The sequence below is a fragment of the Trachurus japonicus genome, chromosome 2 (assembly GCF_045865225.1).
Source record: "Trachurus japonicus isolate A0001 chromosome 2, Traja_1.0".
Lineage (NCBI taxonomy): Eukaryota > Metazoa > Chordata > Actinopteri > Carangiformes > Carangidae > Trachurus > Trachurus japonicus.
The window spans coordinates 1,808,971-1,836,130 of record NC_140908.1 but is presented as its reverse complement, the minus strand read 5'-3'; the positions used below and the strand labels follow the sequence as shown (position 1 = coordinate 1,836,130).

Sequence of the window (27,160 nt, the reverse complement as noted above, 5' to 3'; positions counted from 1 at the left end):
GTGTTGCTAACGTGTTGCTAACGTGCAGGCGTTCATCCAGCGGGTGGAGCAGAGGAAGCTGCTGCTGGATCTCGCTGTGTCTTTCTACACACACACCAAGGAGGTAACACACACACACACACACACACACACACACACACACACACACACAGGGTTAATACTGCAGTATAATGTGTGTTGTGGTAATTTATGACCAGATGTGACAAGACAAATAGTTCATATTCTCTTTGTCTCCTCTTCACTCCTCCTTCTCCTCCTCCCTTCCTCCCCCTCTCCTCCTTTCTCCTCTCCTCCCTTCTACTCCTCCTTCCGCCTCCTTTTCCTCCCTTCTCCTCCCTGCTCCTCCCCCTCTCCTCCCTTCTTCTCTTCCCCCTGTCCTCCTTCTCCCTCTCTGCCTCTCTCCTCCTCCTCTCCTCCCTTCTACTCCTCCCTCCTCCCTACTCCTCCCTCTCCTCCCCCTCTCTCCTCCTTCTCCCCCTCTCCTTCTATTTCCTCCTCCCTTTTTTCCCTCTCCTCCCTCCCCTTCTCCTTTCCTCCCCCTTTCCTCCCTTCTCCTCCTTTCTCCCTCATCCTCCATCTCCTCCCGTTTCTCCCTCCCTCCTCCCTCTTCTCCTCTCCTCCTTCTCCTCCCCCTCTTGTCCTCCCCCTCTCCTCCCCTCTCCTCTCCTCCCCTCTCCTCCCTCCCTCCCCCCTCCTCCCCCCAGCTCTCGGTGTGGATGGAGGGCCTCCAGAAGCAGCTCTCCTCCGACCTCTGTGTTTGCCCCGACACGGTGGAGGCTCTGCAGACGCTCATCAGTCAGCAGCAGCAGCAACAGGCCAACACACAGGTAACCTGCTGCTGACCCCGCCCGTCTGAGCTGACCCCATCATAACATCCTAACACCCCCTCCCCCAGCGCCTCTAACCCCCACACTAACTCCTAACTCTAACCCTGACCCACAGGAAGCTGCGATGAGTGTCATCCGGGAAGGAGAAGACCTCATCCTGCAACTCAGGTACACCGAGTGTGGGTGCGTTTGTTTTCGGTGTCAGGGCAGCCGTGTGCGCTCTGGGTTGGAGAGCGTTTGTTTTCTAGATAATGTAGAATACTGTATGTGGGTGCGTTTGTTTTCTAGTTAGGGTGCATTTCTTTTCCAGATCTGCGTGTTTTGGGTGGGCGTTTGTTTTCTAGTTTGTGCGTCCCAGCTGTGTGGGTGGGTATTACTGTAGTTTGTGATGTGAGACCTTGTACCTTTGCTTTCTAGTTTATGTGGAATGTGTAGGTGCGTTTGTTTTCTAACTTGAATGCATTTATTTTTCAGACGGGCGTGTGGGCGTGTTTGTTTTCTGTTTGGTGTATGTTTGTTTTCATGTTTATGTTGAACGGGTCTGTTTGATTTCACTCTTGTGTTTCTTTTAAGGGTGTGTTTGTTTTCTATTTTTAGGTCCGGCACAGTAAAGCTTTGAGTGGGTGCTCGTTCTATTCTGGGGGCGTTTGTTTTTTTAGTTTGTGTGTACAATGTGTGAATGATCGACTTTACTTATTTGTGTGAATTCCTGTTTTTTCTAATTTCTAACTTTTTTTTCTCTCCACCAACGCCTGCATGGGTGGGTGTGCTAGTTTTTTTGATTTGTATAACCTGTGTGGGTGCGTTTGTTGTGTAGGTGTTTCACTCCACAGGGTAACTCAGAGGCCCGAGTGGAGTTGATTTTTGTAATAGTTGTGCGTGTGTGTGTAGGTGCATCTGTTTCTAGCTTTGTAAAGACTATGTGGGTGCGTTTGTTTCACTGCTCATGGCAGCTCAGAGGCCCATGTGGTGGAGTTTGTCATAATCGTGGGTGCTTTTGTTTTTAGCTTTGTGCAGCTCGTGTGGGTGGTTTGTGTTTGATTTATGGTTCTAACCTGTTGAGGAACCTTTTTTTTTATTATTGTGGTTATAACAAGCGGGTGCGTTTGTTTCAGGCCGCAGGGCAGCTCGGTGGCCCACGTGGAGACAGTGCTGCAGCAGCTGGAAGAGTCGCACGTTCAGCTGGAGGAACTTTTCCACCAGAGGAAGATCAAACTGGACGTTTACCTGCAGCTCCGCATCCTGCAGCAGTGCACGTTGGAGGTAACGCCTCATTACGCATATTTCACTGCTTTTTTTTTTTACCATTGTGTGAGTGTTGAACTCCTACAGAGAAGATCTGCATGATTTTCAGCTCCAAAAACCCATACGGATGTCAAAAAAACAAAACAGATTTCAACCGCTAAGCAGCCACTTCCTGAAACGCTTAGTTTTGGCTGCTCCTTTCCTCTGATTGGCTGGCTCAATGACTCCATTTGCTTGTTTATCTTGTGTTGTTAAATGCAAACTGGTCGGCTTTACAAACATGCGTCCGTACATATTGGACGCTGAGTCTGACACACAGTTTTTATCTTCTTTGGGGAAGGAAAACAGTTGCAATTTTCCATATAGGCGGGTGTCGTGGGCGTGTTTTGGGCAGATCTCTTGCAGTTTGGGCGTTCGTCTTAATTGGACGGTAAAACCTGACGTCAGGTTTCGCACCAATCTTGCAAAGATCTCGTAAAACCGAGCATTCAGAGAAACTGGAAACCGTGTGACATCTGGTTGGTGGATCACAGCAGGACGCCTACAGCTCATGTTGTGCAGCTTTGCAGCGGTTCAGCAGCATAATATGTCTCCTTTAATGACATCACTTCCTCCTCTTGTTGGGTCGAAGGTTAAACTCTTGTGTCTTGTAGGTAACCGGGGAGATGGACGCCTGGAAGCAGGACCTCCAGAAACAGTCCCAGGACTTCTCCACGGAGAAGTTGGCATCGCCGCGGCTGGCCGACGTAAACCAGGACAAGCTAGCCCAGGACAAGCTAGCGCTGGGCCAGTCGCGGCTAGTGGAGGCTAGCCCGGAGGCGCTAACGCTGGCGCAGCAACGCATCCACAGGTAACAAGGCCGGTCTGATGACGTCATCCTCACTCAGCTATGAGAACAGCTCATGATTGATTGATTGATTGGTTGGTTGATCTGCAGGCACATGGAGCGAAGGCTGGCGATGAACAACATGATCTACGAGGTCATACAGCAAGGTCACGACCTTCAGCAGTACATCAACGAGGTCCAAGCATCAGGTCAGAGGCAAACTGTTGGTTTGAATGGATTCTTGGTCTTCATATGAGGTGTTCAAGAGGTTGTTTTTGGTCTTCCTTTATGGGTTTTGGAGGTTCTTGGGTTATTTTTTGTCTTTCTTTATGGGTTTCAGAGGTTCTTGGGTTGTTTTTGGTCTTCCTCTATGGGTTTCAGAGGTTCTTAGGTTGTTGTTGGTCTTCCTTTATGGCTTTTGGAGATTCTTAGGTTGTTTTTGGTCTTCCTTTATGGGTTTCCAAGGTTCTTGGGTTGTTTTTGGTCTTTCTTTATGGGTTTTAGAGGTTCTTGGGTTATTTTTGGTCTTCCTTTATGGGATTCAGAGGTTCTTGGGTTATTTTTGGTCTTCCTTTATGGGATTCAGAGGTTCTTGGGTTATTTTTGGTCTTCATTTATGGGTTTCAGAGTGGTCCTTGAGGAGGTTCCAGGGATAATTTAAAGGTTCTCCATTGGGTGTAGACTCCTTACGGTAGTAGTTTCTAGTTTCTAGAGGGAATTTCCCACAATGCTTCAGGAATCTATAAAGGTGACCCAGTGTGGCCTTTAAAGGTATATTAAGGGTTAATTTAAGGGCCCTTAAGGGGTGCTTGTTTCCAGTTTGATCGGATTTCATTTAGATCTCATTTTTGGGCTTTGGGGGGGAGGGGGGAGGGAGGAGGTGGGGGAGTTGGGGGGTTTTAGGATTGTTTCCAGACAGCATCAACCAACCATAAACAGGCAAAAGGTCAAATAGGCGGAAAGTAGAGCAGCTCATACACTGGAAGAGCACGAGGATTATTTCACATTGACCTCTAATGACAATAGAACAGAGTAGAATCTAACACAATATAATAGAATAGAATAAAATAGAATAAGATAGGATAGAAGAGAAGAGACAGTAGTCTACAGTGTCTCCAGTGCAGCGTCAGTCTGACCAGTTCAGTAATGCACTGATGATATTAAGGGGAAAGGGAGAGAGGGGGGGCAGAGAGGATAATGGGGGAGGGGGAAAGGGGGATAGGGTTGCCATGGAAACTGCTCTCTGAAGCACACAGCTGGTCCCCATGGAAACCAACGTATTGAATTTGCCATGGAGAAACACACACACACACACACACACACACATGAAAATACACACATACACATGTGAAGGAGCGGAGACCGAAGTTACTCATTTTGAAGGTGTGTGTGTGTGTGTGTCTGTCTGTGTGTGTGTGTGTTTGGTGTGTGTGTGTGTGTGTGTGTGTGTGCGTATCAGGTATCGAGCTGTCGGAGGCCGATGGAGGTCTGTCCGCTCAGGTGGAGGAGCTGCAGCGCCTCCTGCAGGACAAACAGAAGGAGCTGCAGCAGATTGCAGATCACACACACACACACCTGGAGCAGAACCTGCAGCTGAGACACCTGCAGAGCCAGGTCAAACAGGTAACACACACACACACACACACACACACACACACACACACACACACACACAGAGGGAGCAGGTGATGATCTCTACCTGTCTGTGTCTCAGGTGCTGGGCTGGATCTCCGAGGGCGAGGTCATGTTGTCGTCCTGCATGTTGAACTCCAGCTGTTTGTCTGAAGCCGAGCAGCTGCAGAGGGAACACGAGCGCCTCCAGCAGGCCATCGAGGTTACTGCACACACACACACACACAACAACAACACACACACAGGAGAAGAAATTCACACATGCTGCACAGAGAAAAAAATCTTTAAAGGGATAGTTCACCATTTTGTCAAATTGGCCCATTGCCATAATCCCTATAGTCACAGCAGTAGGTTCGTTACCTTTAATTGTCAGTGCAAGCTATTTTTAGCTACGGAAGCTCATGGGATTTCTTGGTTTCCCTCATCAAACTCATCAAATACACAATCCAACAACTCCATAACGCTCTGGTGGACAAGTTGTGACCTGCACATTCACCACGCTATGAGATAATAACACAACGTTACCAGACAGAGTTGTTTTAGAGGGAAATACATGCAAAACCACTGATGCACGTTGCCTTCAGGGACAGTTTTTCATCAAGCAGTCTCTGTATTTCCCTCTAAAACAACTCTGGTTGTCTGGTAACGTTGTGTTATTATCTCATAGCGTGGTGAATGTGCAGGTCACAACTTGTCCACCAGAGCGTTATGGAGTTGTTGGATTGTGTATTTGATGAGTTTGATGAGGGAAACCAAGAAATCCCATGAGCCTCCGTAGCGTAGCTCTGAGCAGCTCACGGCTCTGCTAAGACTATAGGGATTATGGCAATGGGCAAATTTGCTAAAATGTTGAACTATCCCTTTAAACCAATGAATTGTTTGGTTTTCTTTTGTTTTGTTAAACCCACACCTGTCTGTGTCGGTCTCCAGGCTCTGCTCCACGCCGACTCCCTGCAGAGAACCCACCAGGTGGCGCTGGCTCTGCAGCAGAGAGCAGAGCTGCTCGTCAGGTCGGTTCCTCCTCCTCCTCCTCCTCCTCCTCCTCCTCCTCCTCCTCCTCCTCCTCCGTCTGTCTGTGTGATGTAACAACACCGTGACCTCTCCTCTCCTCTCCTCTCCTCTCCTCTCCCCTCAGGTCAGGTCACTACGACCCGGATGCAGTGAGGTCTTGTGCCCAGACGGTGGCGCTGCACTGGCAGACGCTGATGCTGCGGATTGAGGACCGACTCAAACTGGTCAACGCCTCCGCCGCCTTCTACAGGACGTCTCAGCAGGTTGGGAGAGGTTTAAAATGTTCATTAGTTTTTATTTTTATTCAGTTTTTCAGTTGTTTTCGTGAGATGAAGCAGTTTTAGTTTAGTGACCTTCTCACCGTCCCGTGTCCAGGTGTGCGGCGTCCTGGAGAGTCTGGAGCAGGAATACCGGCGGGAGGAGGACTGGTGTGGAGGAGGAGACCGGCAGCCGGAGCAGCTGCTGCCACTCATCAACAAACACATGGAGCAGAAGGAGGCCTTCCTGAAGGTATCTATCTATCTATCTATCTATCTATCTATCTATCTATCTATCTATCTATCTATCTATCTATCTATCTATCTATCTATCTATCTTTCTACAGTATCTATCTATCTATCTTTCAGGCGTGCACGCTGGCCCGGCGGAACGCAGAGGTTTTTCTCAAGTACATCCACCGCAACAGCGTCACCATGGCAAACATCTCCGGCCACAGCGTCACCGTCTCCGGGGTTACCGAGGTCACCGGGCACTCCAGGGTACCGGAGCAGCAGGTCAAAGGTGAATGAACGAACCAACACACACACACACACACACACACACACACACACACACCAGACTGACTGTGGCGGTGGCGTGTGTTGCAGGGATCCTCAGCGAGCTGCTGCAGCGGGAAAACAGAGTTCTTCACTTCTGGACGCTGAAGAAGCGCCGACTGGACCAGTGTCAGCAGTACCTGATGTTCCAGAGCCACGCCCAGCAGGTGCACCGCCGCCGGACGCTCCTATTGGTCGATCTTCGCCTCAGCTTTAAAGGGCGATTCCAGACAAATTCAACCTGGAGCTCTAGTTTCCTAATATTTTAGCTCTAACAGAATGAATATTTAGATTTTCTTCTTAATGTCTCCTGTTCTGCAGTCGTTCTGTCTGTGAAAATCATTCATACCCACCATCATCTATCTGTCTGTCTGTCTGTCTGTCTGTCTGTCTGTCTGTCTGTCTATCGTATTATTGGTCTATCTATTGTTCTATCTATCTATGACGGCTCAGTATGTTTATGTTTGTTATGTTTCAGACGACCTGTAAACATAGTTAGCTGTCAACTTGACTTTCACGCCATCTGACGCTGTCTGTGGAAAAAAATAGCAATTTGTGGGATGTAAACAGCCTAAGATCCGTCTGCTCCCATTCATCGCTGGAGAACAGGAGACATTAAAAAGAAAATCTATACATTCGTTCTGTTAGAGCTAAAATATTAGAAACTAGAGCCCTAGGTTGGATTTGACTGGAATCGTCCTTTAAACATCAGAGTTGAGGTCGATGGCTGAACGCTGTGCCTCTGGTTTTGCAGGCGATGGATTGGCTACAGCAGTCGGGCGACCACTACCTGGCCACGCACACGTCGCCGGGGGCAACGATGGCCGAGACTCAGGAGCTGCTGAACCAACACAGGGAGTTCTGTGTTTCTGCCAAGGTGAGAAAACAACACGACTCGATAAATCCACCGCCACCGGTTTAAAAATCCAGATCGACTGAATGTTAGACACTAGACAGTTCCATCTTTGTACAATTTGCAACATTAGTTTTGTGAAAATCTCTTTCACAACCAAACAAATTGGTGTTAAAGGGATAGTTCAACATTTTGGCAAATTGGCCCATTGCCATAATCCCTATAGTCATAGCAGTAAGTTCGTTACCGTTAATTGTCGTTACAACGGCGGAGCAGAGCCGTGAGCTGCTCAGAGCTACACTACGGAGGCTCATGGGATTTCTTGGTTTCCCTCATCAAACTCATCAAATACACAATCCAAAAACTCCACAACGCTCTGGTGGACAAGCAGCTCACGGCTCTGCTCCGCCGTTCTAAAAATAGCTTGCATCAACAATTAAAGGTAACGAACCTACTGCTATTATGACTATAGGGGTTATGGCAATGGGCCAATTTGCCAAAAAATGTTGAACTATCCCTTTAAAACTGAAATATCTCTAAATAAATCAATACCCGCCTGTCTGTCAGCACACGCAGGAGAAGGTTCACCTGCTGATCCAGCTGGCTGAGAGCATGCTGGCTAAAGGCCACGCCCACCGCACCGAGCTGCGCCGCTGCGTCTCCACCGTCGACAAACGCTACAGAGACTTTACCGTCAGGGTCGGACAGTACCGCCACCTACTGGAGACGGCTCTGGGAGGATGCTCACAGGTAGGAGGAGGAGGAGAAGAGATAAGGAGAGAGGAGGAGGAGGAGAGATAAGGAAAGAGGAGGAGAGAAGAAGGAGGAGAGATAAGGACAGAGGAGGAGGAAGAGAGAAGGAGGAGGAAGAGAGAAGGAGAAAGTAGGAGGGGCGTGAAGGAGGAGAGAGAAGGATGAGGAGAAGGAGAGAAGGAGGAGGAGGAGGAGAGAAGGAGAGAAGGAGGGTCGAGAAGGATACGGAGAGAGGAGGAGAGAAGGAGGAGGAGGGCCGTAAAGGAGGAGAGAGGAGGATGAGGAGAGAGGAGGATGAGGAGAGAGAAGGAGAGAAGGAGAGAGAAGGAGCGAGGAGGAGGAGGAGAGAGAAGGAGGAGGGGCGTGAAGGAGGAGAGATAAGGAGAGAGGATGAGGAGAGAGATAGAGAGATGGAGAGAGGAGGAGGAGAGAAGGAGAAAGTAGGAGGGGCGTGAAGGAGGAGAGAGGAGGAGGAGGAGGAGTGTGAGTGTGGTAGTAATGTGTGTAGTCTGTAGTAATGTGTGTAGTCAGTAGTAATGTGTGTAGTCAGTAGTAATGTGTGTAGTCTGTAGTAATGTGTGTACTCTGTAGTAATGTGTGTAGTCAGTAGTAATGTGTGTAGTCAGTAGTAATGTGTGTAGTCAGTAGTAATGTGTGTAGTCAGTAGTAATGTGTGTAGTCAGTAGTAATGTGTGTACTCTGTCCCTCCAGGACAACAAGGATCTGGAGTTGGAGCTGTAGTAATGTGTGTAGTCAGTAGTAATGTGTGTAGTCAGTAGTAATGTGTGTACTGTGTCCCTCCAGGACAACAAGGATCTGGAGTTGGAGCTGATCCCTAACAGTCTGTCTGACTCGGACCCTGAGGTCAACCTGTCTGACCCCAGCCACCAGGTCAGCGACGAGAAGAGACGCTCCGCCCGCAAGAAGGAGTGAGTACCGGAAAAACATGGAAACATGAAAACATGGACTCTTAAAGGGATAGTTCAACATTTTGCCATAATCTATAGGGATATAGTCATAGCAGTAGGTTCGTCACCTTTAATTATCGGTGCATATATTTCATGCAGTTCAGGGGTCATGTAGTCATAAATTTGTTGGCTAAAATGTGTAAAAACCCTGTAGTACTGGTAGTATTGGTAGTACTAGTCCTACTGCTGAGTATTTCCTCACCTGTGCTTGTGTGTACTTCAGGTACATCATGGCCGAGCTGCTGCAAACAGAGAGAGTGTACGTCAGAGACCTGCAGGAGTGTATCGAGGTAAACGTCCACACACCATACTACTACAGGTACTACTACTGCGTCAGACCGGATCGTACCAGTACCTGTTGTACTAATACTGTAAATACTCATGCAGACGTACCTGTGGGAGATGACGAGCGGCTCGGAGGACGTCCCGTCAGGTCTCACCAACAAGGACGACATCGTGTTCGGGAACATCCAGGACATCTACGAGTTCCACAACAGGTACCCTCAATTATACTGCAACATATACTGAAATACTGCAAGATATACTACGAAATACACTGAAATACTACAAAATATACGGAAATACTACAAGATATACTACAAAATACTGAAATATACTGAAATACTACAAGATATACTACACAATATACTGAAATACTACAAAATATACTACAAAATACACGTAAATACTTCAAAATATACTGAAATACTATAAGATATACTACAAAATGTACTGGAGAATACACATGAGATCACCTGTAAGTACATGTACTACAACATATCCTTTAGTCAGTGTCTGCACAGTTCGCTGATACTTTGTGTTTTGCAGTATTTTCCTGAAGGAGTTGGAAAACTACGAACAGCTTCCTGAAGACGTCGGACACTGTTTCGTTACCTGGGTAACCAGATTCATTTAAGTTTCATCAGTTAAACAACAAATAAATAAATAAATGAATAACAGTTTAATGTAGTGATTGAATACTGTATTTTTCTCTGTGTGTTTCAGGCCGATAAGTTCCACATGTACGTGACGTACTGCAGAAACAAACCAGACTCCAGTTTACTGATCCAACAACACGGCGTCGGATTCTTTGAGGTCAGACCTGAATATTTTATTATTCTATATATACTGTATATATTTATATTTTAGTATCTTATGTGCTTTACAGTGCAATTTAATATCAATAATAACAGGAATAAATTGCATTTTTAAATTTTCCATAGCCATGCTTTTATTTTGAAGGGCCAAGCTCTCAGATCTCAGATTTGTTTTTGACATTTTGCAGATTTTCTTTCTTTCTTTTCACCAAGTAAATTCTTATTTGATCAGTAACTCAACAAACATCGTTTTAATGTTTCATAACTCAGATTAAACCCGAGTCGTGACGGCGTTCACAGTGACGTCAGCGTTATTTCACTGTTGCTCTGAGCTGTTCTTCCTCAGTTTCCACTTTGACCCAGTTTCTCTTTGTTTGTCTGAATTAAATCTGAGTTTTGAACATGACGACAGTTTTTTTTTTTTGGGGGGGGGGGCGTTTGTTTGGTCACTGACTTTCAGCCCCCCCCCCCGCCCCCCCGAGGGCCAAAAACCAGCGGAGAACCAGTGACCTAAAAACTGATTCAGGCGGAGCTGAACGCAGAAACAGAAAAGATGAATCCATCCGAGAGGACGGACGTGGATCTGTGACATTATCCTTCATCCTCATCAGTTTACACATGCACAGATAATACACATTAATATTCATAAAGAGAAATTAACATTAAAGCAGATTAGCTTTTATACATAAAGATAATGAGGATTAATCCATGAAAACAACAAACCAGCTGCGAAATCTGAAACATGAGATTACTACAAAATAAAAGCGTTGATTTTCATTGATGTTTGTTTTCAGATTTGTCTCTAATCCGCAGAGTTTATCAGAGTTAACGAGGGAGATGGAGCTTTAATTCAACAACATTTGATGCAGATTTTGTTTTATATTAAAGACGAGGTCAAACAGCGTGTGTTTTGTGTGTGTGTGTGTGTGTGTGTGTGTTCAGGAGGTCCAGAGGAGACACGGTCTGGCCAACTCCATCTCCTCAGCGCTCATCAAGCCGGTCCAGAGGATCACCAAGTACCAGCTGCTGCTCAAGGTAAAAAAAACCGCAACGCTAAAGTTTTAACGCGGCTTTTTCACTTTGAAAACACACGAGGGGGAAAAAACAACAACAACACAAACACCTGGAGGGTTTCAGAGCAGCAGTGAGTCTCAGCTCTGGATCATAAACACACAAAAAAAAAAGATTTTATGTCAGTTTGAGAAGTTACCCATAAGCCCCCTCAGACCAGGTGCATGTTTGATGTTTATCCCTTCAAAGTAAAAGCCTCCTCAAACTTTTTTTTTTTAAAGGATCAAAGTTGTCGTTGCGTTATCTGATCCCTGCACACGCTGTTTCAAACTCGGACACAAAGAAACGGAGCTCTGCTAATATTAGTGGTTATAATTAATGTGTGTGTGTGTGTGTGTGTAGGAGCTGCTGGCGTGCTGTGAGGAGGGGAAAGGTGAGATCAAAGAAGGCCTGGATGTGATGCTCAGCGTCCCAAAGAGAGCTAACGATGCTATGCACGTTAGCATGCTGGAAGGTAACGTGGTGCAGACTTTCAAAATAAGACTGTCTTTGATGATGATGATGATTTTTCACATTAAAAGTCCACCAGTTAGCAGTTTTAGGGCTTTTACTCTGAAAGTTTGGTGTCACTGTGTAGATTTGGAGGCTTTTATTGTGAAAAATGCAGTAAAAAGGTGAAAACCCAGTGTACTTACTCTGCGGTTGTACTTCCTGTGGTCTCAGGTCTGGATGAGGGTCTGGAGGTCCAGGGCGAGCTGCTCCTCCAGGACTCCTTCCTGGTCTGGGAGCCGAAGTCTCTGATCCGGAAGGGGCGGGACCGACACCTCTTCCTGTTCGAGCTGTCACTCATCTTCAGCAAAGAGATCAAAGACTCGTCGGGACGAACCAAATACCTGTACAAGAGCCGGCTCAGGGTGACGCACCTTATTACTGATCAGTACACGTTGGGGATATGATGGGATGTCACGGTTACTTAGTTAATAATAGTTACACTTCTGGAGTGGGTCATGTTAAATAAATGTGCATTGATGTAAACTGCTTTTTGATCAATTTAATGTAAACATAAATATTTTTAATAAAACACCAGGTTAGACAGTTCCTTCTTTGCACAATTTGCAACATTAGTTTTGTGAAAATCTCTTTCACAACGAAGCAAATTGGTGTTAAAACTGAAATATCGCTAAATTAATCAATATTGAATTGAATCTGGACCTTGTGAATCGGAATCAGATCAATTCAGTAGTGATACCCAGCTCTAATTTCAATGTTAGCCTGTCATTTGTAATTGAAAAACAAGAACAAAAAATGATTAAAATAACCTTAAACATTTGGTATAAATGACAATTAATTGATAGTGCAGTCGAGAGAGAGACAGGAAATGTGGAGGGAGAGAGTGGGGCAATGACATGCAGGAAAGGGCCGTCCGACGCGGGACTCGAACCGGGGCCGCCTGCACCGAGGACTTAGCCTCAACATGGGGTGGCAGCTCTACCCAGTGAGCTAAACGCCGCCCCATAAATGACAATTAATGATAAATAATTGGTCCTATATTAATAGATACTTAAAATATTTTGTGTAAGTAATTAATAATGTCATTTTATTTTGACTTTATTTGATTTTACACATTCATCGTGTTGTGAAATTAATTAACGCATAATAATCGTGATGATCGTAACATCGAAAATCTATAATCATGACATCACTAGTACCAATAATTGATCCACCTGTGTGTGTGTGTCTCACCTGTGTGTGTGTGTGTGTGTCTCACCTGTGTGCGTGTGTGTGCGTGTGTGTCTCAGACCTCGGAGCTCGGTGTGACTGAACACATCGAGGGCGACCCCTGCAAGTTCGCGCTGTGGGTCGGACGAACGCCGACGTCCGACAACAAGACGGTGCTGAAGGTGAGAGCTCTGCTGATGGTGGACTGTACCTTAGTACATATCCAGAGGATTTGTACTTTACTTGAGTATTAGATTTCTTTGGTACTTATTACTCTTACTTGAATACATTTCCAAGACAAATATTTTTACTTTTACTCAAGTTAATTTCTAGGAAGGCTGAAAAGTACTGGTTACTTTCAGGTCTGCTCTTTTTTTTTTTCTAAAATCCTATTGGACACAAGCTGTGTTTGTCAAAGAAGGAAACCCTAACCCCTAAAAGCAGCACATCAGTGCAGCTGCTTTCAAAGAGTTAAAGGGACAACGAGGAGTTTTGGAAAAGCGAAGTGTTTTCACACTACATTTATGAGCCTCCACGCACACCGTAGAATTCTTTGACCGGCGCAAGACAGACTCATGTTTTCATTCATCAAGAATTAAAGTCAGAGGTTCAAAGACGATCACATACCGTCGTAGTCCCGACCATGAACAGCAATACGGCGGCGTTATTCTCATGACTCGCCACGAAACCGAAAGTAAAGAAACACTGGTCGGCTCGACCAGCATTTCCACCATTAATTAAAATAACAACATAACGATAGAGACAAAACAATATATTTATCGAAAATGGGCCCATTAACAAGTGGTAACGTAGATTCATCCACATTAACGTGAGACTTTATTATAACCAAATAGAAACTCCTCGTTGTCCCTTTAATTCTCAGAAACAAGAGTTAAAAGCTCCTTAAATTCATTTAGAAAAAATTATAGTAATTCATTGATGTGAAAAATAAGAAATGTACTCTTACTCTTACTTTTACTTAAAGTAAATTGAAAAGCATGTACTTCTGGATACTTAAGTACCTTTAAAAGCAAGTACTTTTTTACTCTTACTGGAGTAACATGTCGACTGAGATACTTTTACTTGGAACGGAGTAACAATCTCTGATGATGATGATGATGATGATGATGATGATGATGATGATGATGATGATGATGATGATGATGATGATGATGATGATGATGTCACACCTGTCTCTGTCTCCTAGGCGTCGTCTCTGGAGCTGAAGCAGGAGTGGGTGCGCAGCATCAGACAGGTGATCCAGGAGCGGCGCGGCCACCTGCGGGGGGCGCTGAGGGAGCCCATCCCCCTCCCCAAGACCCCCAACCCCACACTGGGCCGCCAGCGCAGCATCAGCCGCAGGTACACACACACACACACACACACACACACGGAGAGAGAGGTAGCAGGGCCGTGTCAGATGCCGGTGGTCATGTGACCTGTCGGCCGTTCTAAGTAAAACTGACCTGTGACCTTTGTGCAGCACGACGTGTCCTTGAACACATCACAACACACACTAGAAACTAAAAACAAGACTGTTCTCTCTGCATATGCATAATACTTATAATACTATGAATTATCCTACAGTTCTCTCTGCAGTACTACAGCATATATAAGTATATTATACTACTGTATATACTAATATACTAATATATTATACTATTACTATACATAACATAAGTATATTGAATTATTCTTTCATTTTTTTAATGTAAATATAAATTCTTGTAATCTACATCCAGTAACCACAGTAACGCATCTCATCATAACTAAATAAAATAAAGTAAAATAATCAAATTAAATCATTTTCTTCAGAACTGGTTTCTCCTGCTACAGAATAAAACTCCTTATTAAAACTCCTTGTTCATAATTCATCATCACAGCCACAGATCTGAGAATCTTCAAGTTTGTGAATAAAAATAACTTTTGAATATTAAAAAAAATATATGTATATTGTGTTTTTGCTGCGACCACCGGGGGGCGCCGAAGTCTCACAGTGGAAAATTAATTAATGAGAAGTGCTGCACAAGATCATAATAATAATTATAATAATAAGAATCATTATTATTATATAGTACCATATATATATTATATATATGTGCAGTCTGGAGTGTGAACAACGTTTCTCTTCTTCCTCTTCAGGGAGACGAGTGAAGACGCCGACAGTCTGGGCGACGCCAGCAGTCAGCCTGACACCGTGTCCATCGCCTCCCGCACCTCCCAGAACACAGCCGACAGCGACAAGGTAACACACACACACACACACACACACACACACACACACACACACACACAGTAAGTGTAAGTGCTGTGTGTTCAGAGGGGTGTGTGGAGCAGTGTTCAGTCTTATGACCTCATCACTGCTGCAGCTGGCTGGGTGTGTGTGTGTGTGTGTGTGTGTGTGTGAGAGGGAGTTTCCTCCGTTCGTCATCAGACTCTGTCTAGAAACTTTTGCTTCTTCTCTGCTCTCCACACGAGGTACGTTTGATTTGTTTTACCTGCCGTTTAGTTCACGGAGGACGGGGCTCAGTCTAGCTTCTTCTATCTAAACTCTGGTGCAAAGAATTCTGGGTAAATTAAGATGAAATTAAGAAAAATGGCCGACTGAGATGACATAGTTTCATGACACCGTTTTTTTTTAAAACCACATCGTCACTGTTGTTTTTACATTTGTTCTGATTTGAACTTGATGCTGCTGTAACTCATCATCATCATCATCATCATCATCATCATCATCATCATCATCATCATCATCATCATCATCAGCTGCTGATGTATATTTATACTACTACTCAGATACAACAGCTCTAGTATTAAAGAAGACAATACTATGAGTATTTGAAGTATTATAAGTATTAGTATATATACTATGAGTATTTTAACTATTAGTATATATATTATGAGTAATATAAGTATTAGTATACATACTATGAGTATTATAAGTTAGTATATATACTATGAGTATTATAAGCATTAGTATACTATGAGTGTTATACATATTAGTATACAGTATATACTATGAGTATTATAAGTATTAGTATATATACTATGAGTATTATAAGTTTGTATATATATTATGAGTATTATAAGCATTAGTATATACTATGAGTTTTATAAGTATTAGTATATATACTATGAGTTTTATAAGTATTAGTATATATACTATGAGTATTAGAAGTATTAGTACATATACTATGAGTATTAGAAGTATTATACTATGGGTTTTATAAGTATTAGTATATATACTATAAGTATTAGAAGTATTAGTACATATATGAGTATTAGAAGTATTATACTATGGGTTTTATAAGTATTAGTATATATACTATGAGTTTTATAAGTATTAGTAGATATACTATGAGTATTAGAAGTATTAGTATATATACTGTGAGTATTATAAGTATTAGTATATTTACTATGATTCTTATGAGTATTATACTATGAGTATTAGAAGTATTAATACTTGAGGCTTCTGCTCATATTGAAGTTTTGTTGTTTTAACTTCATGTTCAATAATAATCAGACACAGTTGTGAGTTATAGTTGTGTAAATGTGCGAAGGTGCTTTCCACCACACACACACACACACACACACACACACACACACACACACACACACACACACACACACACACACACACAATCCTGGATGTGTGTTGTGTGTGTGCGACGGATCACAGCTGTGTTCGATTTAAACGGGGAACACCCCTTTATTCCCTATAGACTGTGTGTGTTGTGTGTGTGTGTGTGTGTGTGTGTGTGTGTGTGTGCGTCCTCAGCTGCAGCCCATGTGCTCCGGTTCACTATAAGTCAATACACACACCCACACTTACACACACACACACACACACACAGACTTGTTTTCTCCTCCTTGTTTCGACCAATCAGAGCTCAGCGTGGCCCCTGCGTTCTGATTGGTCGGTTTAAGCTCACATACATCACCGTGATGTATGTGAGCTTCAGTGTTTTTACATCACGGCCGTTTGTCACGTCGGGTTTTCTTTTTATCTAACGACCTCATCAGTCCCTGTGGGTCCCTTATCTCCATGGTAACAGGAACGGGCGTATCCTAGCGACCCCTCATCACTTCATGCTACAGAATCCTTTTCAGCGGCGTTTTCTTTCACAACATGTGATGTAAAGGACACGCCCACTCATCAGCAGCAGTGATGATGTCATAGGACTGAAGGACACGCCCACATGGAAAACTATTATGGGATGTTGCCTTGTTACTGACGCTCGGTTTAGACGGTTTAGAAACCAAGACGCTCCATTACGAGTCAGTTTCCTGTCTCGTGACCGTGAGCTCAGATTGTGTAAAATATTGAACTCTTTTTTTATCTTTTTGAACATTTTGACACAAAAATGGACAAATTTCAGACAGATTTCGTAATTTCGTAATATTAAAGGTCCAGTATGTAAAATTTGTCAAGGTTTATTGTTCAAATCTGAATATACTACCCATTAATATATTAGTTTAACCCTCCTGTTGTCCTTCTGGGTCAAATTGACCCAATCTGTTCCCTTCCTCCATCCTTCCTTCTTTCCTTCCCTTTCCCCTTCCTTCTTTCCACAATCCTTTTTCCCTTCCTTCTTTCCTTCCTTCCTTCCCTTCGTCCTTACTTCTTCTTCCTTCCTCTTTTGATCCAATTGACCTGTTCTGTTCCCCATCCCTCCATCTTTCTTTCCTTCCCTTTTCCCTTCCTTCTTTCCCTTCTTCCTTCCTTGAAAGAATATATTCCCTCCCTCCATCTTTCCCTTCCTTCTTTCCACAATCCATTCCTCCTCCTTCCTTCTTCTTCTTCTTCCTTCCTTATCTGTTCCCTCCCTCCATCTTTCTTTCCTTCCTTTTCTCCTTCCTTCTTTCCACAATCCTTTTCCCCTCCCTTCCATCCTTCCTTCCCTTCGTCCTTACTTCTTTCTTCCTTTTTGACCCAGTTGACCCAATCTGTTCCCTCCCTCCTTCTATCTTTCCTTCCTTTTCCCCTTCCTTCTTTCCTCCCATCTTTCCCTTTGTCCTTCCTTCCTTCCTTGCCTTTTTCCTTTCGTCCTTCCTTTCTTTCTTCCTTGACCCAGGAGGACAACAGGAGGGATAAGTGTATAATCACTATAAAATTAAATCTGTTTTGTTTTCTTAGCCTTATAATACTTCTTTAATATCTTCATATAACAAGGGTCTTGCTTTAGAGAACGTCGCCATCTTGCGCCGCCATGTTTGAACGGAAAATCCAGCCAGTCAGAGAGCACGTTTCAAGAGTTTAAGAAGAAAGAGGAAGAAGAAGGAGGACATATCGTAAAATGGTTTAGATATAGAATCTGAACGCTGGATGTCTCGGTTTAACGCCCAGATTTACACACTGGACCTTTAATGTTGTCATAAGAAAATATAAACATCTCACGGGTCTCACATCAGGAAGTGAACCATTTCATATCATTGGTGCAGCTCGTAGTGAAACGTCTTGATATTAATAGAGGATCTTTGGTGCTACGACTGATGCTGCCTCCCAGACGTCTGATATAAAAACACTGTAGGGTTTACTATGTTACTATGGTTACAATGGGAGGTTGGAGGTGAATGACCAGTCTCACCTGTGTGTCTCTCTTGCAGCTGTCTGGCGGCTGCGAGTTAGTGGTGGTGCTGCTGGACTTCTCCTCCGGCGGCCCAGGAGAGCTGAGCGTGCGCTGCGGTCAGACCGTGGAGCTGGTGGAGCGCTCGGCCGACAGACCCGGGTGGTGTCTGGTCAGAACCACCGATCAAACGCCCCAACAGGTGAGAACTCAAGAACTCAAACGCACCAACACCTGCAGGAAACAGTAGAAAAATTTTTTAAAAGGGTTTCTCGCACACTGTCCAGACACCTGCAAAAGACTTTAAAGGGATAGTACAACATTTTGGCAAACTGGCCCATTGCCATAATCCCTATAGTCATAGCAGTAGGTTTGTTACCTTTAATTGTCGGTGCATGTTGTTTTAGAGGGAAATACAGAGACTGCTTGATGAAAAACTGTCCCTGAAGGCAACGTGCATCAGTGGTTTTGCATGAATTTCCCTCTAAAACAACTCTGTGTGGTAACGTTGTGTTATTATCTCATAGTGTGGTGAATGTGCAGGTCACAACTTGTCCACCAGAGCGTTGTGGAGTTGTTGGATTGTGTATTTGATGAGTTTGGTAATGAACCTACAGCTAAAACTATAGGGATTATGGCAATGGGCCAATTTGCCATATTGCAAGACGAGACTTTACCAGAGTTACGGCTCATTCGCAAAAACAACTTTCAACGGAAACACCTGCAAATAGAAACTGTATTTTTAATAAATACTATCGCTTTTATTTTGCAAAAACCTGTGATGGATGATGACATCAACTCTGCCCTACAAAGGCAGAGTGCAGTATCTGTCAAAATGCCAAACTGAGAAAAACAAAAGCTTTTTGTGTTTTTCATTGTCAGGTTTAAGCATGAAATTATGAATAACTACCAAGTCTATAATTGATTAGATAAAGGTGGACGGAATTAAATGTATTTTTTAGTTTGTCTTTCTGACCAATTTTGACTGTTTTATGGCAGATACTGCACTGTGCCTTGGTTTTACTCAGTACTCTTGCAGATACTGCACGTTGCCTTGGTTTCACAGTGCTTTTTTGGATGGACAGCAAAATAAAAAGCCCAATAACGCTGGAAATTTTAGCAGTACCAATATCAAATTCTACCAGATTGAAGAGAACATGCCACACTCTTGATTGGTCAAAAAAAAATATTGAAAAAATGCAGATACTGCACTTTGCCTTTGTAGGGCAGAATCAATCAATCAATCAATCAATCAATCAATCAATCAATCAATCAATCAATCAATCAATCAATCAATCAATCAATCGATCGATCTGTCTCCTCTTACCTGTCTCTCTCCTCAGGAGGGGCTTCTGCCCATGAGCGCCCTCTGCCTGTCTCACTCCCACAGTGCAGCCGACATGGAGGCGCTGCTCCCGGCCTCCACCACCTCCTCCAGCACCTCCTCCTCCTCCACCTGCACCACCACCTCCTCCTCCTGCAGCTCCTCCACCACCACCACCTCCTCCTCCAACGCCTCCAACGCCTCCTCCTCCTCCTCCAACGCCGCGCTCCCCGGGAAGGGTGAGTGTTGTATTCACTCGACTATAATTAGCTCCTGGTTTCGTCTTCTCCTGTTTGGCCTCATGTCACTTCCTGTTTAAACAGAGGGAACTTTAAACATCCTCGTCCCTCGCCGTGACGTCTGCCTGCTGCGTGTCCCACATCCTCCGCTAAATATTTAAAACACGTTTTTAATGTTGTAAACACACGCACAACACGACATGAGCTCGGCATGAAAAATTAAACCTGTTTTGTTTTGTTTTGTTTGTTTGTGGGAATCAGATAATTCACCCACAGTCTGAGAATTCACTTTTTTTCTGGACGTTTTCAGCTTCATCTTCTCTCTGCAGCTTTAGAGAAGATCTTTGATGTTTAAAGCTCCATATAAAAAGTCTCAATGTAATTAGCTCCATCTGTGAATTAAAATCAAACAAGTGTTCCCACAAGGAACAAACAAAACATAGTAAAGTACCTGTATAATAGGTTATAATGTAACATAATATAATATAATATAACAGAACATAGCATTATATAACATAACATAATATAATATAATATAATGTAATGTAACATAATATAATATAATATAATGTAATGTAACATAACATAATACAACATAATATAATATAATGTAATGTAACATAACATAATACAACATAATATAATGTAATGTAGTAATATAACATAACATAAGACAATATAATATAATATACGGTAATAGAAATTTAATTTTCATTTCATTTTAGTCTGATTTTGTTTTTGTTTTAATAAATAAAGTTGAGCGTTCAGCCACTGGAGTCACTGATGCTGCGTTTAGTGTCAGTGAATAAAAATAGGAGATTTCAGTGTTTGTGGGGTTGGTTTTTTTGTTATTTAAAACACATGAGTGTGAACGTGACCTCGTTCTGATGAGTGAGGCAACTTTGTCCCAGTCTTAATCGTTAATCTGGTTTGGCAAGATGACACACACACACACACACACACACACACACACACACACACACACACACACACACACACACACACACACACACAGTCCAGCAGTGAGATAGTTTCAGGGTTAAACATTGACCCGAGGGAGTTTCAGACTCAACAGGAATCTGCAGTTTAACATCCTGACTGTGTGTGTGTGTGTGTGTGTGTGTGTGTGTGTGTGTGTGTGTGTGTGTATGAGATACCTGCTGGGTCAGAAACAATAGGAGCTCAGTTTAAAAATAAAGCGGTTGTTTTCAGGTCACTTCTCTTGTTTTATTTTCTCTATTTTCTCTGTGTCTTTAATGTTAAATGACTTTTCTATATTTTTAGTTCTATTTTATATTTTTTCATAGTTTATTCATAAACAATTCATTTTACTTGACGTGTTTTAATTTTATTCTAACCTTATTTATTTAAACGTCACTTTCACTTCTTGTGTTTCTTCTTTTAATTGAATTTCCTTATTTGTTTTTTTTTCTTTATTTATTATTATTCTATATTATTTAATTTAATTTAAACTCCATTTGTTTTGTTTTTTTATATGTTATTTATTCATTTATTTTATTCTTTACTTTATTTGTACTCATCACATCTACTGAACAGAAACAACCACGCCCCCTTTCATAGGCCACGCCCCCTTCGCTTGGCCATGCCCCCATACACACACACACACACACACACACACACGAGTGAGTTTCATTGAGATCACACAGAGAGAGAGAGAGAGAGCGAGCGACCTGCCTCGACCGGAGTTTCGTCTTCTTTTTATTTGTTTTTTGTTTTTTGTTTTTGTTTTGTTTTATTTTTCTGAATGGGCCGATGTTGAAGCATGCAACGGGGCAGAGGTGCATGCTGGGATTGCTCTGCCGTCTGGGGATGGATAGTGGGAGAGGGCGAGGACGATCGAGGTGGGTTTCAATCTGAAAGAGAGAGAGCGAGAGTGTGTTTGTGTGTGTGAAGATGTTGGTTAATGAGTGATAGAACAAAGTGTCTCTCTCTCTCTCTCTCTGTGTTTTCTTATTGTCTCTCGACCATCACAGCGACTCTAACACACACACACACACACACACACACTTTGTCAGGAATGTCGACTATGTGTGTGTGTGACTGTGCTGAACTGGACTCACTGGTTTTTATGTATCTCACTGAACAATTAGCACACACACACATACAGGTGAACAGGAAGTAGCTGTGTCACGAGGAAACCTTGTATCTGATGTCGACAGGCGATAAACGACTCATTAATTATTAATTATTTACCCACTGGTTATTTAACTGATCAATAACTGACAGAAACTGAATTAAACACTTAAATATAATGATTATAATGTGTTAATGAAGCTAAAACAGCATGAATGTGTTAATAATAATAATAAAAATGTAATTTATCTATATCTAATAATCAATAATAAGAGAGTGAGTGAGTGAGTCTCTAGATAAAAGTAAAATAAAGTCTGAATCGTTTCCACGTGACTAATTGCCTCACTGACTAAATAACAAAAAACCCGTCATGTATTAACTCGGAGCCACTGATCCGAGATCACAAGGTGCAGGTTTCCACGGTAACGCAGGTGTCCTCCTGCAACACCTGTATACACAACGCCCAACGCTCTTCTGATGATTTGGACCAAATTCTGAAGGTTAACAAAAGAAAGATGATTCATAAAATATAAATAAAACACATTTAACTGTTAATTCTTATTATTCTGGGGGTTTTTTTCAACTGTTCTTTACTTTTACTTGTGTTTTACTTGTGAAAATCTGTTAGATTTCTTGTTATTGTTGATTTTTCTTTGTTTTTTTGGGTAGTTTTTGCATTGAAACATATTTTAAAGGTTTAAAGATCCACCAACTGTTAATGTGTCAGAAAAAGAGGGAGTAAAACTGTGTTTAAGTCTTAGTTTTTCTGAGTTTTAAACATTTCCACTCAGTTTTTTTTTTGTTTTATTTTGAAAATCTAAAGAGCGGTTGATAAAACTTTATTTAAACAGCCGTCGTTGACAGCTCTGTGTCTCTGTGTCTCCGCAGACTCGAGTCTCTACAGCTCCGACGCTTCAGGTCTTCACACGCAGACGACCAGTGAGATCTCATCACTTAATCTCTGAATTTACTGACGTACACTGAACTCACCGTGATGATGTCACTCACCTCCTTCCTCTTTCCTCCTCTTCCTCCTCCTCCTCCTCTCAGGTGCCACCTCCCCCACGGTGTACGGTATAGGCGGAGCTCCGGGCGGCGCCGTCGGCTCCCCGGGGCCCAAACGCAGCGGCTCAGGAACCGGAAACACCCTGAAGGTAACGGGACCGTTGTTATAATTAGTGTTGTTGTTCATTAAGCAGCTTTATTTATATTTATACAGTGCATTTCATACCAAGAGGCAACACAATGTGCTTTACGTAAAAACAAAACATTTAACGGTAAGAATGGAAACAAACAAAAAACGTAAAAACATTAAAAATTTTAATAAAACCCAAAATAGTATAAATTGGAAAAAAGGGAAACACTTTATAATAAGATAAGATAAGCACTAACTGTATTTATAAACTACATACTAATGAGTATTCATGCGTTATAATGAAGAATTCAGTATTTATTAATGCTTAACTAAAGCTTAATAGTGTGTACTTATTATAAAGTGTTGATATGTGAATATATGATAAAATAAAACTGAAACTGAGCATAAAATATGGGTTTGCAGCATGATTTGTATTGAGGACTTACAGTGCAAATCCAATATTGAAATTTTAAGTTCTTTAAAAGAGTTCATTCTGTGTGTGTGTCTGTGTTTGTGTGTGTGCGTCCAGCGATGGCTGACGAGTCCTGTCCGGAGGCTGAGTCAAGGAAAAGCTGACGGACAGAAGAAACCGCCAATCAGAACGAGGAGGCGGGACAACCGGCCGGAGCTGACCACGCCGCTCACTGGGAACGCACAGACGGTAAGAAAAAAAAATAAAAAAAGTTTGCAACTAGAAATACACAAAACATAAATATGGCAATACAGTTGTGTAACGTGACGTGTTTGTGTTTGTGTGTTGCTCCAGAAAGCGAGGAAGGAGGAGGGCGGGCAGAGCGGAGGGGAGGAGGAGCCAGAGGAGGAAAGCCACACCCCCTTACCGCCTCCGATGCAGATCATCAAAGACCCCAACAACCCCGAGGTGACGGAGCGACGGCGACTTAACAGATAATTAGCGTTTTTTACAACCTGGACCTTATTTCTAGCATGAAATCCGATCATTTCCTCCCCCAGATAACTTTGGTGTCATTACAAGTGGTTGTGATGAAATGAGCTCCAGCCGAGAGCCGCGTATATCCGTATAATGGAGTCTACAGGGCAGCAGAATGCAGCCTCTAAATAACACATTATCTGAAGAGAAACTCCTTCATTTCAGCAATATTTAGTTCTGATAGGCTAGTGCTATTCCCCTCTGAGTCCGGGGTTAGCTGTTATCAACATCCGGGGTCTGTAGGTTGACCTACTGACCTCTGACCTGGATGATGTCATCTCTGAGCGCCGCCCGGCTCATTCTGATAATAATCATTCCGCTTCGGCATTCAGGTCCATTTTTATCTCAACTAGCCGGAGCTTTAGTGAGTCCAGGTTGAGGAGAGGAAGCCTGTGGAAGCTGAACTTCATCCAGCTGCTCATTTTGTTCTGACAAGTCAGAAACACGCAGAAACGAACCGTAGCATTAGCGGTAGCAACAAGCCGCGCGACACCAAAGTTATCTGGGGGAGGAAATGATCGGATTTCATGCTAGAAATAAGGTCCAGATTGTAAAAGACAGCAGTTTGTTGTTATTGATCATTGATGATGTTTGTCTCCTCAGGCTCTGGACTCGGATCAGGGCTCCAACGAGTCCGACACCGAGCAGAGGAACAAGGCTCTGAGAGGACGCATGTGAGACACACACACACACGCACACATGCACGACTTGGAAACATGAATAATAAAAAGAGACACACGTGAACTGTGTGTGTTAATGTGTTTGCGCAGGTTCGTGGTGAATGAGATGGTCCAATCAGAGAAGGACTACGTCAAAGACCTGGGTGTGATCGTAGAGGTGAGACATTCATGTATGCCCGAACGATGACGAGTCGACCGTTGATGAGAAAACCTGTCCAAATCTTTTTGTTTTTTTACAGATTATGATAATAGACGCTCTCATGTAGCTGGCGTGTGAATACGGTCGTCCTCCGATATGTAAAACTGGTTTATGCCGCTCGCTCGTGATGGTACGGGATTGGATGAACGTGTCAGGCTACATCTGACCCAGTTGTATAACATTTATAAAAGTCTGAGACGTTACAGGAAGTCAAATTAAAAGTCTGAGATGTAACAGGAAGTCAAAATAAAAGTCAGAGACGTGACAGGAATTCAAAATAAAAGTCTGAGACGTTAAAGGAAGTCAAAATAAAAGTCTGAGACGTTAAAGGAAGCAAAAAAAAAATTCTGATAGTAACAGGAAGTCAAAAATAAAAGTTTGAAATATTACAGGAAGTCAAAATAAAAGTCTGAGACGTGACAGGAAGTCTGAGAGGTAAGATAAGCTTTAGCTTTTTATACAAAAACATAGATATATCTATAAAAAATACTTATTTACCCGTAGAAATTGTTTAATTTGGGAGACACGTCACTGCAGAGAACCAGTAAAATGTGTCAATCGCCACCTGAAACTAGAGAAACTGGTCTCTCTTCTCCTTCGTGCTTTTTTTCGAGGAGCACGTTATACATTCACTCTTCAAACCACGTGAAAACCGTTTGTTTCTAGGCTTCGTACAGAGTTCGATTCCACGTTGGGAAAAAACGGTAAACAAAGAGCTGAAAACATGTGTGTGTGTGTGTGTGTGTCAGGGCTTCATGTCCAGGTTGGAGGTCAGAGGGATTCCTGAGGACATGAGAGGAAAAGACAAAATCGTGTTCGGCAACATCCAGCAGATCTACGACTGGCACCGAGAGTACGTAACACACACACACATTTAAACACATACACACACACACGTGCACACATTTTTACACGTGCACACATTTTTACACGTGCACACACACATAAACACACAGACCTTGACTCACCTCGTGTTTCCCGTGTCAGTTTCTTCCTGGTGGAGCTGGATCGCTGCGTCCAGAATCACGACCTCCTCGCCGACCTCTTCATCAGACACGTGAGTCACCACGGCAACAGCATCAGGACCAGGAGCCGCCAACCTGCAGAGAAGATTATTATTATTATCGATCACTGATCGGTGTTTGTGTTTGTGCTGCAGGAGCGCCGTCTCCACATGTACGTGGTCTACTGTCAGAACAAGCCCAGGTCAGAGTTCATCGTCATCGAGTACGAGAACTTCTTCGAGGTAAAACATCCCATAACTTCCTGTTTCCTCTGATCGATTACACACGTGTGTCTGCTGTGAAAGGTCAGTGAATGAGTGTGATGGTCAAAATAAAAGTCTGAGACGTGACAGGAAGCCTCACCATGGTAATCAGGCCATCTCCAGATTTAAAGATGATCAAGTGAACTGTACTTTCTGTAAAAGCAGAAGGTGGAAAATATTTGTGAATGCTGTTACGTTAATTTGTTTTGGGTAGAAATTTGACATTTGTTTAAACTATAACTTAGAAAAAATGTATAATTCTCCAATATGATGAGATATACTGTAGCCTTATGGGAAAAGAAGTTTTTTTGTTGAACCTTTTTTAATTTGTATGGGAAATACTGCATGCACAAATGTAAAACAAGAATTCAGGAATTCAAAATAGAAATCTGCCACTACATCCAAACAGAAAAGCTATAAATCTTTAAAAACCTCCATATGATTATTATTATTTATCATTTATACACAAACACACACTTTTTATATCATGTATATGTATTATTTATCATTTGAAATATTTTTCTTTTCTTTTCAATTGTGTAAATAGATGAATATATGGATATAATTTGTGTTTTTGGTTATGGTTTTGTTTTTTTGTGGTTTCTTTGGTGTGTATGTAGAATAAAATAAAATAAAAATAAAAACAAGGTAATAGATGTAATTCCCCGTGTGGAGGAAGTGCCGGTGTACTAACCGAGCTGTGTGTGTCTGCAGGAGATCCAGCACGAGATCAGCTGCAGGATGTCCATCAGCGATTATCTGATCAAACCCATCCAGAGAATCACCAAGTACCAGCTGCTGCTCAAGGTCGCATGTCTCACATGTTTCTACATTCACTTCCTGCTCGACTGATTGATTGATTATTGATTATCAGTGGAGATGACGCCTGTCGTCTGTCTGTCTGTCTGTCTGTCTGTCTGTCTGTCTGTCTGTCTGTCTGTCTGTCTGT

At 42.8% G+C, this 27,160-nt stretch overlaps 1 protein-coding gene and 1 long non-coding RNA gene across 2 annotated transcripts in view; one reads left to right on the top strand and one right to left on the bottom strand.

Moving 5' to 3' along the window:
* Window positions 1-27,160, top strand: part of LOC146990504 (kalirin-like) — a 47,616-nt gene that overhangs the window by 14,629 nt on the left and 5,827 nt on the right. Inside the window, exons 14-51 of the mRNA XM_085794899.1 lie at window positions 29-103; window positions 705-827; window positions 943-995; window positions 1,943-2,090; window positions 2,726-2,922; window positions 3,010-3,107; window positions 4,358-4,521; window positions 4,613-4,732; window positions 5,461-5,540; window positions 5,666-5,804; window positions 5,917-6,051; window positions 6,168-6,321; window positions 6,408-6,523; window positions 7,111-7,233; window positions 7,777-7,959; window positions 8,767-8,891; window positions 9,154-9,220; window positions 9,318-9,427; window positions 9,759-9,828; window positions 9,936-10,025; window positions 10,970-11,062; window positions 11,441-11,552; window positions 11,762-11,952; window positions 12,838-12,939; window positions 13,965-14,119; window positions 14,900-15,002; window positions 18,365-18,526; window positions 19,668-19,887; window positions 22,870-22,920; window positions 23,032-23,135; window positions 23,646-23,777; window positions 23,883-23,996; window positions 24,669-24,739; window positions 24,836-24,902; window positions 25,694-25,797; window positions 25,932-26,001; window positions 26,104-26,190; window positions 26,926-27,018. Of these exons, the coding sequence (XP_085651025.1) occupies window positions 29-103; window positions 705-827; window positions 943-995; window positions 1,943-2,090; window positions 2,726-2,922; window positions 3,010-3,107; window positions 4,358-4,521; window positions 4,613-4,732; window positions 5,461-5,540; window positions 5,666-5,804; window positions 5,917-6,051; window positions 6,168-6,321; window positions 6,408-6,523; window positions 7,111-7,233; window positions 7,777-7,959; window positions 8,767-8,891; window positions 9,154-9,220; window positions 9,318-9,427; window positions 9,759-9,828; window positions 9,936-10,025; window positions 10,970-11,062; window positions 11,441-11,552; window positions 11,762-11,952; window positions 12,838-12,939; window positions 13,965-14,119; window positions 14,900-15,002; window positions 18,365-18,526; window positions 19,668-19,887; window positions 22,870-22,920; window positions 23,032-23,135; window positions 23,646-23,777; window positions 23,883-23,996; window positions 24,669-24,739; window positions 24,836-24,902; window positions 25,694-25,797; window positions 25,932-26,001; window positions 26,104-26,190; window positions 26,926-27,018 (4,401 nt within the window). The remainder of the gene's footprint in view (window positions 1-28; window positions 104-704; window positions 828-942; window positions 996-1,942; window positions 2,091-2,725; window positions 2,923-3,009; window positions 3,108-4,357; window positions 4,522-4,612; window positions 4,733-5,460; window positions 5,541-5,665; window positions 5,805-5,916; window positions 6,052-6,167; window positions 6,322-6,407; window positions 6,524-7,110; window positions 7,234-7,776; window positions 7,960-8,766; window positions 8,892-9,153; window positions 9,221-9,317; window positions 9,428-9,758; window positions 9,829-9,935; window positions 10,026-10,969; window positions 11,063-11,440; window positions 11,553-11,761; window positions 11,953-12,837; window positions 12,940-13,964; window positions 14,120-14,899; window positions 15,003-18,364; window positions 18,527-19,667; window positions 19,888-22,869; window positions 22,921-23,031; window positions 23,136-23,645; window positions 23,778-23,882; window positions 23,997-24,668; window positions 24,740-24,835; window positions 24,903-25,693; window positions 25,798-25,931; window positions 26,002-26,103; window positions 26,191-26,925; window positions 27,019-27,160) is intronic.
* Window positions 3-5,554, bottom strand: LOC146990505 (uncharacterized). The gene is made up of 3 exons (XR_015037450.1): window positions 5,441-5,554; window positions 4,598-4,736; window positions 3-84 (listed from the first exon to the last, which is right to left on the bottom strand). It is a non-coding gene; the product is annotated as an uncharacterized LOC146990505 (long non-coding RNA).